Source organism: Dendropsophus ebraccatus, chromosome 14, assembly GCF_027789765.1.
Source record: "Dendropsophus ebraccatus isolate aDenEbr1 chromosome 14, aDenEbr1.pat, whole genome shotgun sequence".
NCBI lineage: Eukaryota > Metazoa > Chordata > Amphibia > Anura > Hylidae > Dendropsophus > Dendropsophus ebraccatus.
Window position 1 is genome coordinate 17,697,486 of NC_091467.1, and position 15,066 is coordinate 17,712,551.

Here is a 15,066-nt window from a genome sequence, read left to right on the forward strand (position 1 = left end):
AGACAGCCCCTTTAACTGTTCTCTATCTTAAGTTGTGGAAAACTCCCCTCAGCCATTTCTTTTTTTCCAGACCAAAGGCTTAGTGTTTTTTTCTTGGCTTATAGACCATAAGTGCTCCACTGCAAATTTTGGGAAGAAGCATACGCAAAGCAAACTTCTTAAAAGTTTGAGTCTTTTAAGAAGCCTTAGAACATAACTGGGGATTTAAGAAGCAAAGCCATAAACTCCCTTGATGGCTGTAGGTCTGTAGTCAGCTGTTTCAAGGTTGTTGCCCCTCATCAGTACAGAGCAGGGTGTTGACTGGCTGCAGATAGGCCCGCTACACGCAGCCGTCGCTGGAACAGTCTCTGAAGTGACAGGACGCTCAGCCAATCACTGGTAGTGGCTCTACCAGTTAAATTTTTTTTATACGTTTATCAGCTGTCTCCCGCGCATCACTATTACACATAGCTATATGCGTCCGGCCTGATTCGGCAGATTATCGCTCTGTGTAATAGGGCCGTTAGAGTGAATTCACACAGGGCAGATGAGTTTCCCATTCATTTAAATAGAATTTGCAGCAAACCATATCCATGCTGCAAAACTATCCCAATTCAGATGAACAGAACCTATTTTGAGTATATTCACATGGCACTGAAATTCAGCAGATTTGTTGCAGATTTTCCTACTGAACTTCAGTAGGGATCTTCCAGTACTTATCAGCTGCTGCAGGAAATGGTGTATTCTTTCCAGTTTGACACAGTGCTCTCTGCTGCCACCTCTGTCTATGTCAGGAACTGTCCAGAGTAGGAGAGGTTTTCTATGGGGATTTGCTCCTGCTCTGGACAGTCCTTGTCATGCAATTTACTTTTATTTAAAAATCGCAAGTCTTCCAGTACTTATGAGCTGCTGGATGTCCTGCAGGAAGTGGTGTATTCTTTCCAGTCTGACACAGCGCTCTCTGCTGCCACCTCTGTCCATGTCCAGAACTGTCCAGAGCAGCAGCAAATCCCCATAGAAACCCTCTTCTGCTCTGGACAGTTCCTGACATGGACAGAGGTGGCAGCAGAGAGCAATGTGTCACACTGGAAAGAATACACCACTTCCTGCAGGACATACAGCAGCTGATAAGTACTGGAAGACTTGAGATTTTTAAATAGAAGTAATTTACACATCTGTATAACTTTTTTTTTTTTTTTTTTAATCATTTTTCTCCTGAGTACCCCTAATTCTTAGAAGAAACAGGGACAACAGAAGGACTTCTATTCGCAGGTGGATAGTCTTCTGTTAGAGAGAGAGATGCTCTTTAATAAAGATACAGCAGTAAAGTAAGTTGTGCGGAAACTGACACCAAACAGGAAACAAAAAGCCAGACTTATCTGGGAGGTAAATAGGATTAGGACATTCCTTCTCTTAACCACAGAATGGACTTTTAGTGTATCCTGCACAGTTGACTTCATGTTATAAATGGAGGGCCAGGTGCTGTGTGCATTCTGCCGCAGATTAGCTTCACACCGTATTCCTGGCTTATTATTTGATTTTTTTTTTTTCCATGACGTCTATCCAGCAGCTGGAGAGGAGCGGGAGGAAATAATGATTTTACTTATTTCTTTGTCAGTCGGCCTTGTGCTCCAGATCTCATTAGCCGCTCGTGTAGACAGTCAATGGGACTTGCAGGCCTGCGGACATGGAATGCGCTGAGACAATACATTCTCATAAAGGCGTCTTATCGCGGCCAGGGAGGAGATTAACCTCATCAGCTCTGCAAAAGTCAAATGTGGTTTATATCATGATCCGTCCAACTAGCTGCAAATAGTTTGAGGTCAGCGTTTTATCGGAGACCCTACAGGTGCACAGGTTCTATTGAGAACTGCTACTCTGAAGCTGATTTGGTATTGGGATTTTACATACTTTGGCTATTAAGGTGGCCATATATTTTCAATAACCTCTCCATGCACATGGACATTTGGCACAGACAAACGTTTTTGTGTGGGGAAAATTGCAACCAGATAACTGTGGCTTATTCCTCTTAGAACAATAGGGTTGGGTGTTAAAAAAAAAACAGATTAGTCCCTTCTTTCAACGTCATCTGTCGTTGGAGAGTTTGGAGGTTGACATATGCCATAGATGATTGGCCACATCTGACAAAAGGTAGCAGTTTCAGCTCTCTTTTACACTTATAAGGCTGGGTTCACACTACGTATATTTCAGTCAGTATTGTGGTCCTCATATTGCAACCAAAACCAGGAGTGGATTAAAAACACAGAAAGGATCTGTTCACACAATGTTGAAATTGAGTGGATGGCCGTCATATAACAGTAACTAACGGCCATTATTTCAATTTAACAGCCGTTGTTTTAAAATAACAGCAAATATTTGCTATTATATGGCGGCCATCCACTCAATTTCAACATTGTGTGAACAGATCCTTTCTGTGTTTTTAATCCACTCCTGGTTTTGGTTGCAATATGAGGACCATAATACTGACTGAAATATACGTAGTGTGAACCCAGATAAGATGTATGGGCACCTTTAAAGGGGTACTCCAGTGGGGGGGGGGGCACTTTTTTGCTGGGACCGGGAAGGAGGTGGCTGAGGGAAAAGACGTCCACTCACCTCCCCGGTTCCAGCGGAGGGTCCCGCATCGCAGCGCTCCGGTGCCCGGTTCCCGGCCGCTTCCAGGTGTCTGTCACGGCCTGAGACGTGACAGGACTTGAAACGGATCCCGCCTCCTTCACTGAGTGGCTGAGCGGACCTGAGACGTCACGGGCCCGCGTCAGACACCCTGAAGCGGCCGGGCACCGGAGCGACGCGATGCATGACCCACCGCTGGAACTGGGGAGGTGAGTGGACGTCTTTTCCCTGAGCCACCTCCTCCCACGATCCCAGCAAAAAAGTGCCCCCCACTGGAGTACCCCTTTAAGGTGGCCATACAACTTTACTAACTCTAGAGCTAACAGCTATCTCTGCTGATCCCACATTGGAACATTCAGCTTAGCCAAAGGTTTAAACATTCTTGTTCTGCCGGGACCTGAAGATCACGTAGGAGGACTTAGGAGGAGGAATAGGATGTTTGTTAAGCGCAGCAGCATACTAAAAGTTTAATTTGAGCGGAATACCCCTTTAAAGAAGTCCAGCAGGAAAAAAATAACTCAGTTCAGGCTGGGGGTGGGAGGAATATAAACAAGAAAGTATATTGACCATTCCCCGTGTCCATGCAGCACCGCGTCCCGCTCCAGGACCCCACTAGCATGCTCCTGGTATCCCTCCAGGAACGTCATGATCCGACTGTTGGATTCCCCGCTCAGCCAGTCAATGACTAGGTTGCGAAAGTGCTGCAGTCACTGATTGGCTGAGGGGTCTAAATCCCACCCTTTCCCGGGTTGTGATATACCCGAGGCTAAGAGAACATTACATCCGGCATGGTCCTCTGACTTCTCTTCGACTGTCGTTAAATTTTTTTTTGCAGAAATCAATAGTCCAGGCGATTTTAAGAAACTTTGTAATTGGGTTTATTAGCCGAAAAATGCATTTTTATCATGAGAAAGCAGTTTGAAGCTTTCCCCCCTGTCTTCATTGTTCTCTTATGGAGAGGGGAGGGGTGGAGGGAGATGAGGCACCAAAACAGGACAACAAAGAGTTAATTTACAGCTACATCACCGGCTATCTCCTCAGACAGTCAGCACTGACTTCTGAATACCACTTTCACACAGCTCCCACTGTGTAATCCTTTGTTCTTTGCTCTCTGCTGTCGACTAATCTCCCTCCTCCCCCCTGGACCTGGGGAAAGTCTTTTTGAATGCAGATAATGGCATATTTGCCTTATAAACCCAATTACTTATTTTCTTAAAATCGCCAGGACTATTGATTTCTGCAAAAAAAAAAAAATTAAACGACAGTAATACTTTAAGGTCTCCTAGTTAGACTCTGCCCAGGATGTCGGTCCTTTTACATATTACATATAATAAGGGTTCGTTGTTACACATAGTATATTATTCAAGATTGTTTGCCAAAACAGGAGTGGAACCAACGTACAGAATGTTTTTTTATTTGTATAGCGCACACAGATTCTGCAGCACTTTACATAGTTTTGCCAATTATTGCTCCCTGTTCCCACAGGGCTCACAATCTAAATTCACCTATCTGTATGTTTTGGGAGGAAACCGGAGTACCCGGAGGAAACCCACGCAAACACGGAAAAACTATAATGGAAAGATCTGCAACTATTTTTGTTTTGAATCCACTCCAGGTTCTGGCTAAAAATACTGACCGAAATACTGATCAAAATACTGATCAAATACTGACCAAAATACTATGTGTGAACTCAACCATACTGCATTTTTTTCCTTCATTTTCTTGGTTGATAGTTGATTTTCTTGGAAAAAATAGAGACTTCTGCGCATCAAAACCATCAAAAGTTTTGTAGGTAAAAATGAGGGAAGTCGTTCTGACTAAAGGCCCTATTACACAGAGTGATAATCGGACGTTTATTGCTCCTTGTCATAGAGACAACGATCAGCTGATAAAACAATCATAGACTGATTGTTTCTTTAGGTCCAGACCTAAAATCATCGGGTGCGCATCTCTACGTGTAATTGTAGTTATTGTAGTAAAAAATAATAAAGTATGTACTTACCTTACCACGTTCCCTGGTGTCCTCTGGCCTTCTCCAGTGTCCCCGAGCCATCTCTGCAGCTCTGCCTTCTATTCCCTTTTGGACCAGTCGCTGCACCACGTCCAGTGATTGGCTGAGCGGCCTGTCAGTGCAGAGACGGGAACAGAAGGCAGAGCTGCAGAGATCAGAGAAGGACCCCGAGGAAACCCGTATTATTTTACACTAAAAGCTATGCAATGTCAATGCAGCCCTTGCTGCCCGATAGTCGGCCCATGTCATTGCTGATCTAGCACGTTTACATGTAAGGTTTGGCCGTGAAATAGAACCCTAAGATCACATGGTCTTAGAAAGCCAAAGCAGATATCGTGGGTGTTTTTGTGACTGTACATAAGACCGATCTATACCTAGAAGATGTCTGCAATATATTCCTCAGCAAACGCCGACCATCAAAATACTGTACCCGAGCAACAAGACCGGGGTGTACGGACCTGTTACCTGTGTGTAAGGAGGTTTTGCCGCGGGCCATACATAAAAAGAAGCAAAGCATGAGAAGAAACAGTCAACTACAAAGGCTCAGAGCTGACAGTTCTCAGGCTTTGAAGGACATTGTGAGCTAATATTTGCAGCACCTTGCCTCCAGGGGTAATTCACATTTTCCATGGTGACACAGGCATGTTAAGTAGTGTCCCTCTAGCTATATTGCACTTGGTTAGCACCTATAATCTGGATCTGTAAAGACGTCTTTGTTTGACTCCGAGCATGGAAACCTCTGGTTGATCTGTAACTTTGTAGAGTGATCAGCACAGCGGTCGCACTGCAGGAAGTCGTAAGGGCCGAAGGGGGGGGGGGGGGGGGGCTCCTGTCTCAATGGAGTGGCAGTTCATTGCCTATGGGAGAAGGGATAATGACTGCAATACACCTAAATAGCCGTCGGCCGAACATTCGTATCTGTCAAATAAAGGTTCATGTGTTCTCAATGGAGGGATAGGCCGCTGTAAGACTGGCAGGGGTTTATCTCTCTGAGAACAAAAGGATCAGGCAGTTACAATCCAGAGGAGGCCCACACACACTTAAGACTAGGAATGGGGAACCTTCGGCCCTCCAGATGTTCCCCTCCAGCCTTCGGCCTTCAGTTGGAGGGCTGAAGGTTTCTCATCCCTACTATATACAGTTGATCAGTCTCAGGTTCCCATTTGAAAGGAGTTTCTGGGGATCTTTAGTATTATTGTTGAGACACCCCCTTTTTAGCACTATTTGCAAAGTAAATTCACCTTTCATTTAAAACCCAGCGGAATATTAAAAAAAAAATGAATGACGAATTTGCCTTTAAGATAAGTATCATCTGGCAGAATATTATACTGCTACCTCTCCGCGTATGACAGCCTATAGCAATATACAGTGACAAGATCTGACTTGTATGTTTGCGCTGGTTCAGAATCGCATAGATACCAATTGTTCTGTTCTCTCCCCCTGAACAATCACAAGCCGCTTACACTGTCATATTGGGAAGGTGAACAAGGTGACTCGTATATCAAAAATAAGGTGACTTACCGAAGTACACTACAAATACTATAGTATAAAGCAGGGGTACTCAACAACTTTTAGTGAAGGTCCACTTACCGGGGTCTATTGTCAGGTGAAGGTCCGAGCTGAACATCAGTAGGAAACGTGTTTTGTTACTTTGTCACAAACGTTCAACTATTTATATACAGAATTGCTGCTTATTAGCGAGAAAACTGGCATTTTTTTTCTCTCTCACCAGGCCTTTGATATTAGGTACAAAGGGGGTGACTGCCCTGGTAGTATATAGCCCCCCTGTTGCTCCCCCAGTAGTGTATAGCCCCCCCTGTGCGCTCTCCTTCAGTAGTATATAGCCCCCTGTTGCTCCCCCAGTAGTATATAGCCCCCCTGTGCGCTCTCCCCCTGTAGTATATAGCCCCCTGTGAGCTCCCCCCAGTAGTATATAGCCCCCGTGCGCTCTCCCCCTGTAGAATATAGCCCCCTGTGAGCTCCCCCCAGTAGTATATAGCCCCCCTGTGCGCTTTCCCCCTGTAGTATATAGCCCCCTGTGCGCTGTCCCCCAGTAGTATATAGCCCCCTGTGAGCTCCCCCCAGTAGTATATAGCCCCCCTGTGCTCTCCCGCTGTAGTACATAGCCCCCTGTGAGCTCCCCCCAGTAGTATATAGCCCCCGTGAGCTCCCCCAAGTAGTATATAGCCCCCCTGTGAGCTCCCCCCTGTAGTATATAGCCCCCTGTGAGCTCCCCCTGTAGTATATAGCCCCCCCATGCGCTGTCCCCCTGTAGTATATAGCCCCCTGTGAGCTCCCCCCAGTAGTATATAGCGCCCGTGTGCTCTCCCCCCAGTAGTATATAGCCCCCCTTGTGCTTTCCCCCTGTAGTATATAGCCCCTGTGAGGTCCCCCCTGTAGTATATAACCCCCTGTGCGCTCCCCCCAGTAGTATATAGCCCCCTCAGTAGTATATAGCCCCCTGTGAGGTCCCCCCTGTAGTATATAGCCCCCTGTGCGCTCCCCCCAGTAGTATATAGCCCCCTCAGTAGTATATAGCCCCCTGTGAGGTCCCCCCTGTAGTATATAGTCCACCTGTGCGCTCTCCCCTTGTAGATGCCCCCCAGACAGAAAAAAAAAATAACAAAAACAACTCACCTAGCACCTCGTTCCCGCCGCGCCTGTCTTCATCTCTTCCCGTCGGTCCGGCCCCCGGCTGATACGCGCTCTGTAGGGATGTCCCGGGGATTCCCCAGCAGAGCGCGCATCAGTGACCTCAGCGTATGCCGCCGGCCTGCACTTCCGGAAAGGACAGGCCGGCAGCGTACACTGAGGTCTGTGGTGCGCGCTCTGCTGGGGAATCCCCGGGACATCCCTACAGAGCGCGTATCAGCCGGGGGCCGGACCGACACTGCCCCCAGCCCCACAGGCGTACTGACATCTAAGGACAGTACGCCTATGGGGCGGGAGGCAGTGCGGTGGGGAGCGGGACGGACCGGATCCGGGGCGGTTAGGAGGTCTGACCAGGGGTCCGGACAGCTGGCCTCCGCGGTCCGGGTTCGGACCGCGGTCCGCCAGTTGAGGACCCCTGGTATAAAGGGATCTACGCCCATATGGATGATTTAGCGGTTCCAGTCTGCGTAATTCCTTTTGTTGCTAATAATATGTTGTTTCCATTGTCTGGTTCAGTGTTAGGGCCCTATTACACCAATAGATATCTGACCAATTTATCTGACAGATTTTTCAAGCCAAAACCAGGAACAGACTATAAACAGAGAACAGGTCATAAAGGAAAGACTGAGATTTCTCCTCTTTTCAAATCCATTCCTGACCTAAAAAATCTGTCAGATAAATCGGTCACAAATGTGTTGGTGTAATAGGATAGATACAAGTGGTTGGTTTTCTATGGAGGGATTTTTATCAATGGTGAAGCTTATTTCCCCAGTTGGAAAACAGGTTTAGGCACTTTCAAGTACATATTATGGTGCGTTTACACAGACAGATTTATCTGACAGATTTTTGAAGCCAAAGCCAGGAATGGATTTGAAAAGAGGAAAAATCTCAGTCTTTCCTTTATGACCTGTTCTCTGTTTATAGTCTGTTCCGGGCTTTGGCTTCAAAAATCTGTCAGATAAATCTGTGTAAACGTACCATTACACTGTGCGATAATGGGGGCTGTGTGATATATAGAGCAACTGGAGCATGCTTGATTGTCCGATCGTTCAGCATTTGATTACCAAGGGCTGAAGAAGCTGGATACAGCCCTAGGGAGTCTGGGAAAACTTGAATATAGCCGTAGGCCGTGTCCATTTCTTCCCAGACTCCCTAGGTGCGCATCCAACTTCTTCAGCCACGGGAGTGAAATGCTGAATAATCGGACTATCTTTCTAGTGATATATACAGGGTGGTCCAAAAGTAGGTGGAGAGTATGTGTAATAGGGTTTCAGGGGAGACTTATTAAACATGGTGTACAGAGAAGCTGGCTCACCAATCAGATTCCACCTTTCATTCCTCACAGAAGCTTTGGAAATTGAAAGGTGGAATCTGATTGGTTGCTAGGGGCAACTGAGCCAGTTTCACTTTACACCATGTTTGATAAATCTCCCCCTTCATAACCCTATTACACATACTGTCCACTTACTTTTGGACCTATATATATATATATATATATATATATATATATATATATATATACACTAAAATGGTGCCTCTCTTATCTATAATTTATTTGATGGAAAAGGCGCGGAGCAAGTTATGACAATGTCCAAGTTATCGGAGGAGCTGAGATGATTTATATAAAGTTTTGTTTAAAATAAAATTCCAGGATATTCATGTTAGTCATTCTAGGCTAAGTAGTCAAGTGGGCGGTCATTGGCAGCTCTCTTTATGTATCCCTTTACACAGAAAGCTGTCACTCACTGAGTAGGACCGCCCACTTGACTACATAACCCAGAATGGGTAGCAATTTATGTAAATAAATGACGAGTTATTCTGGAACATTTCGGTCATGGTTAAGCATGTTTTGGTAAACGTCATCGCAATGACAGCCGTTGAAACATTATTCTAGTTCCAATAGAACGACGGCCCTTTTAGGTATGTCTTTTATTAAAAGACCCATTGAATTTAAAGGGAAAATCTTTTTCTTTCAAATCAACTGGTTTCTGAAAGTTATACAGATTTGTAATTTACTTCTGTTTAAAAATCTCAAGTCTTCCAGTACTTATCAGCTGCTGTATGTCCTACAGAAAGTGGTGTCTTCTTTTCAATTTGACACAGTGCCCTCTGCTGCCACCTCTGTCCATGTTTTCTATGGGGATTTGCTGCTGCTCTGGACAGTTCCTGACCTGGACAGAGGTGGCAGCAGAGAGCACTGTGTCAGACTGTAAAGACTAAACCACTTCCTGCAGCACATACAGCAGCTGTTAAGTACTAGAAGACTGGAGCATTTTAAATAGAAGTAAATTACAAATCTATCGAACTTTCTGAAACCAGAACAAGGAGTACCCCTGTAATGAAAAAGACGTGAAAGGACGGTGAATTTAGTAAACTGTGTGTGTACAGTTAACGGACGTTATTTTATACATTGTGTGAACCAACGGCCATTGTTTCCATAGACTTCAATGGAAATCATTGAAGAATGAACATGAAGTTTTAATTCCCTCCCTAATCTTCCTTTTCTAGTGCGGCTGGTGGTGAAATCTTCAATCAGTGCGTGGCCGACCAAGACGAAGCTTTCACAGAGAAGGATGTTGTGCGGCTTATACGCCAGATCCTGCAGGGGGTGCTGTACCTGCACAGGAATAATGTCGTCCATCTGGACCTAAAAGTAAGGAAACTATAGACACAATCTAATATAACCTAACAAGGAAAGAGTCAGCATCAACTGTGGTTGAAATACTGTACATTATGGCCTTAAAGGGGAGATTCAGCCTGAATGATCTATGGATGTGTCATAGATACATGGGAGATTATACTGGGGAAGTCTATGATCTCGGATGACCAATCATTTTCAGAATGAAAGGTCTCTGTATTGGACTCACATTGATATGAATGTTATGTCAGGCTTCTGTGATGGTCTGAGATCACACACTTACCCAATATGACCTTCCCACATATATCTATGACAGATCATAAGATCAGTGTGACTGGATAACCCCTTTAATCGTATATTATGCATATGCGGTAATCTTGGTGTGTTGGTTCCCTCTATTACAGCCTCAGAATATCTTGCTTACCAGCAGTAAACCACTAGGAGACATTCGTATTGTAGACTTTGGGCTGTCCCGGCAGGTGGACAGCATTAAAGAGGTGCGAGAGATACTTGGGACACCGGAGTATGTAGGTAAGTGATTTTCAAATGATCTGTATTTGAAAAGCCTTAAAGGGGTACTCTGACGCTGATTAAAAAAAAAACAATCAATGAATCATAAACATAGTTTTCCCACTTACCATCCCTCCTGAGTCTGTCTCCGTTTAAATTTCCCACTGTTTGAAGGTCCCTAAAGCTCCAGTTGGTGGCTTCATTTTTTCTTCACTTCCTGGTTTGGGCTTTCCCATGATGCACTTTGTCTCCTGTGATGTCTAACTGACTCTGTAGAACTGTTAGATGGCTTACAGCTTGCTCAGCCAATCAGAGCTGAGCAATTGAGTCATCTGACAAAGGGAGTTTGGCCTAAGGGTTTAGACCCGCCTCCCTGTTTATGATGTCATTGTCACAAAAATGGCTGCCACAGAGCAGCCTGGGGTCAACAGTCATTTGGTAAGAATGAGTTTACTTCCCTTCCTGGTGGGGGGTTGAGGGGGGAAAAGATAGGGAAGGGGGGCAGATAGCTGATTAAAGCATATTACAAAGTTATATAACTTTTTTGCTGGAGTACCCCTTTAAGCCTTTCAATACTTATCAGCTGCTGTATGTCCTGCAGGAAGTGATGTATTCACTTCCTGCAGGACACTTCTGACATTATGTGAATGCCTACTTTATACATCACTGGGTGTGGGTGTGTCATTCTAGTACTGGGTAAATTACCCCTGTACTATGACGTCATGGTGTGCATCATGCAGTGTATTGGATTACTGCTGTGGGTGGTCAATGTGGAATCATTGTTTAAGGGTGCGTTCACACGTACAGGATCCGCAGCAGATCTGCAGCAGATTTGAAGTTGCAGATTTGCTTTGAATCTAAACTGGGCCATCAAATCTGCTGCGGATCCTGTACGTGCGAACGCTCGTGTGAAGCATTAAACATATTCTGTGTAATTATATAATAGTACCCTATACAGGAATGGGCAGAATGCAATATTAGACTTTAGTTCAAAAAGATACTAAAATAGTTTTTTTTCTTGACTTTAGCTCCTGAGGTGTTGAGTTATGAACCAATCAGCACGGCGACAGATATGTGGTAAGTAGAATCTGACTTTATCATGAGAGTATTAGGGGGACCCCACAGAAATTTTTTAAATATTTTTTTCAAAATCTCCAGTCTTCCAGTACTTATCAGCTGCTGTATGTCCTACAGGAAGTGGTGTATTCTTTCCAGTATGACACAATGCTCTCTGCTGCCACCTCTGACCATGTCAAGAACTGTCCAGAGGAGTAGCAAATCCCCATAACCTCTCCTGCTCTGGACAGAAATGGCAGCAGAGAGCACTGGACTGGAAAGAATACACCACTTAAACCTGCAGGACATACAGCAGCTGATAAGTACTGGAAGACTTGAAATTTTACAATAGAAGTAAATTTCAAATCTGTCTAACTTTCTGGCAGCAGTCGATTTGGGGTGTATATATATATATATATATATATATATATATATATATATATATATATATATATTAGCTGGAGTGCCCCTTTAAGTCCATGAATGAAGATGAAAATTCACAGTACTTTACACAGTACTTTATCCATTGCAACGTCATGTTATCACAGCTGTGCACTTCCCCCTAGATTACTCTCCATACCTATTGTCTAAATGATTGTTTTTGTGTTTTAGGAGTATCGGGGTGCTTACATATGTCATGCTTACTGGAATATCTCCATTCCTGGGAGACACCAAGCAGGAGACGTTCCTAAATATTTCGCAAGTGGCCATTCAGTACACACACGAAGAGTTTGAGGGAATCTCCGACGAGGCTATTAACTTCATTAAGTCTCTACTTGTTAAAAACCCAAGGTGAGGAAAGATGGGAAATGCGTAAAAGAAGCTCAATTGAGGAGAAGAAGCATAAGTTTCAGACTGGTTTATGGTGGTGATAGGCTGATAGTTCAAAAAAATTAGGCCTAAGAACTATTACTGTCCTCTGGATATTGGTACTTAAAATTCTTTCTTAGGATAATTAAAGGGGTATTCTGCTCAAACATAACTTTTCATATGTTGCTACCCATGGTGAAACTAACAATTCCTTCCATACTTGTTATTATCTGTTTAGTCCCCTTCCCCCAGTTCTGAGTTCCTGCTTTCTGCTAAACACACAAAAATCTGTGTGAACTTTTCTTTCTGTCTCCCCCTCCCCCCTCCCTTCTGAGACGGCTGATGTAAACAAGTCCCTAGCAGGCTTTATCTGCAACTTTGTAGCTTCTTTGTAACACTGGGAGGGTTAATCTGAGGTCACGTTGTTGATGAACTCACTGTCATTAATTCTCCTGGCATTACAGAGAAGCTACAGTGTTGCAGATAGGGACTTGTTTACATCAGCCATCTCTGGAAGGAAGGGGGAGGAGGGGGAGACGGAGAAAACAGCTCACACACAGTTTTTTGGTGTCTTTAGCAGAAAGCAGCATTTCAGAACTGGGAGAAGGAGACTAAATAGATAATAGCAAATATGGAATGAATTGTTAGTCTCAACATGGGCAGTGGGTAGCTTGTTGGAGTCTGAAATAGTGATTATACTGTAGTGATTATGTTGCTGTATGTAGAAACTAAAATAGGCATAAAAAAAAATGTTGACGTGACCTACAGCAGGCATGGGGTACTGTACTACTCAATAGGATTGGACCCATAATGGCCTCTAAAGTAAGCCATACACCTTCTACAGTGGATGGCCAAACGTTCATGTATATGGGGGATCAGGAGTTATAGCTGTTGGTCATTTTAACATTTGTTCATTCACTTTTTACGTTGAGTGGCCAACTTTACAGGTCATTGTGGGTCCAGACCTACTGAGCACTCTGAATGGTGATTAGAGATGAGCAAACTATTCTGAACCTGAACTCTTGGCATTTGATGACCAGTGGTGGAAGAAGTTGGATGCAGCCATAGGCCATAGGCTGTTTCTGTGGTTTCTAGGTAGCCTTAGGGCTGCATCCAACTTCCTCAGCCACTGGTAATCAATACTGAGAGTTCGGGTTCGGAGGAACCCAAACATGCTTGAGGTTCGCTCATCTCTAAAGGTGATACGATCTGTTGTAACTCGTCCAAATCTTGAAGTAAACCCATCTCAACCCTCTCTCAACAGGAAGCGGGCCCGAGCTGACCAGTGTCTTACACACGGATGGCTTACTTCATACCAGGAGCCAGAGCCTTTGAAGGCCATAACTTTTGAGCAGGATGAAAGTGAACTGGAGGCTCCTGAAGAGTCCGATGAAATTGTGCTTTTGGCCTCTTATACAGTTCACTGTCCATGTCGGGAAACCATAGAGACTGACCTCAAAGGCGTGAGGAACCAATTTACAGCCCTGAAGGAAATCCAGACGGAAGTTGTGTGTTAACATCTGGAGGATATTTGACTCAGTCCAAAGCGGTTTCTGTCCTTCAAGGCCGGATTAGGAGATCTGCGTCTTGTACCAACACCAGGTGTCTTACACGCCAGGAATAAAACGGGTCAATTCAGGCAATACCGTGTTTGTATTGCTGCCTCATTGCCTGAGGGATATCATTGACTCTCAGAAGCTATCCGTATTTAGGCTTCAGTCTGTTGTCGTATAACCAGAATTCTGGCCAACTTTAAAGCGTATAAAACTTACGTGACTTGAAGGTGTCTTTAAGATCCGGCTTGATCTTACGCTTGGTTCAGAATCCCATCTAAGTCTAAAACCAGGGGGGTAACTAGAAATGGCTGGGCCCCATAGCAAATTTAGCAAGGAGAAAGGAGCAAGCAAGGAGCAGGCCTTCAGGGTGGGGCAAATGTCCCTTTAACTGCAAATTAAAGGGACATTTGTATCACCCTGAAGGCCCGCTCGGACACTAGGTGCCCCAAATGATGACGGCTCAGGGGGTCCAGTGTATTGCAGGAGTGGGCCACCAGGCCCCGTAGCAGTCGCAATGGCTGCTATGGTGGTAAAGGTCTGAAACCCTTACTTTGCACCCAGATATTTACAGAAGCCATACCTCCCAAACATTGGAAACCCCATTTGTGGAACCTTTTTAAGCTCTAACTCCAAACCACCCAGTAATGCCCATAAAACCCACAATCGGGCACATTGACATAAGCTCCAGTGTTTGTGGCCCAGCTATCTGGTGACTTTCCGGAGGTGAGGAACAAGAGGTGCCAACAAAATATCAAGCCTTTCTTTCATTATAATGCATGGCATTGTATTTAATAGGGAGATTACTCATTTTGGGTTCACTTTTAGATTTAGGTACTGTAAATAATTCTGTATTCACATAAACTTATGTCATAGACTTATGTCACTTTAAAAAAAACTTTTTGACATATCCTAGAGTCAAAATTGTCTGTCAGTTGGGGGTCTGAGTGAGACACTAAATGAGTGAGGAGAAGTGTGCGCTGAGACACACCTGAGACGGACTCCTACTGTAAGGGTCCTTGTAAACAAAGTGATTTTTTCTTTTCTACAAAAGGTTGGAGATCACCGGGGTCCGACCTCCGTACCATGTCCAGATTTCTATATCTGGCCCCCGGCTTCTGTATTGGTATGGGTATGGCACGTGACCCGCGGCTCTATTCATTCCTATGGAGCCGGAGAGAGATGAGTACAGTGCTCTTCCAGCGTACTATGCTCTTTCCGTC

At 44.6% G+C, this 15,066-nt stretch overlaps 1 protein-coding gene across 2 annotated transcripts in view; it reads left to right on the forward strand.

The window, feature by feature from the left end:
- The window catches only part of LOC138771714 (serine/threonine-protein kinase 17A-like), a 53,543-nt gene extending 38,822 nt beyond the window's left edge, over positions 1-14,721 (forward strand). For both annotated transcript variants that reach the window (XM_069951635.1, XM_069951636.1), the window contains exons 4-8: positions 9,785-9,929; positions 10,319-10,445; positions 11,453-11,501; positions 12,093-12,272; positions 13,555-14,721. In XM_069951635.1, coding sequence (XP_069807736.1) covers positions 9,785-9,929; positions 10,319-10,445; positions 11,453-11,501; positions 12,093-12,272; positions 13,555-13,807 — 754 coding nt within the window. In that variant the 3' untranslated portion in view covers positions 13,808-14,721. The remainder of the gene's footprint in view (positions 1-9,784; positions 9,930-10,318; positions 10,446-11,452; positions 11,502-12,092; positions 12,273-13,554) is intronic.
- The last annotated feature ends 345 nt before the right edge of the window (positions 14,722-15,066 follow it).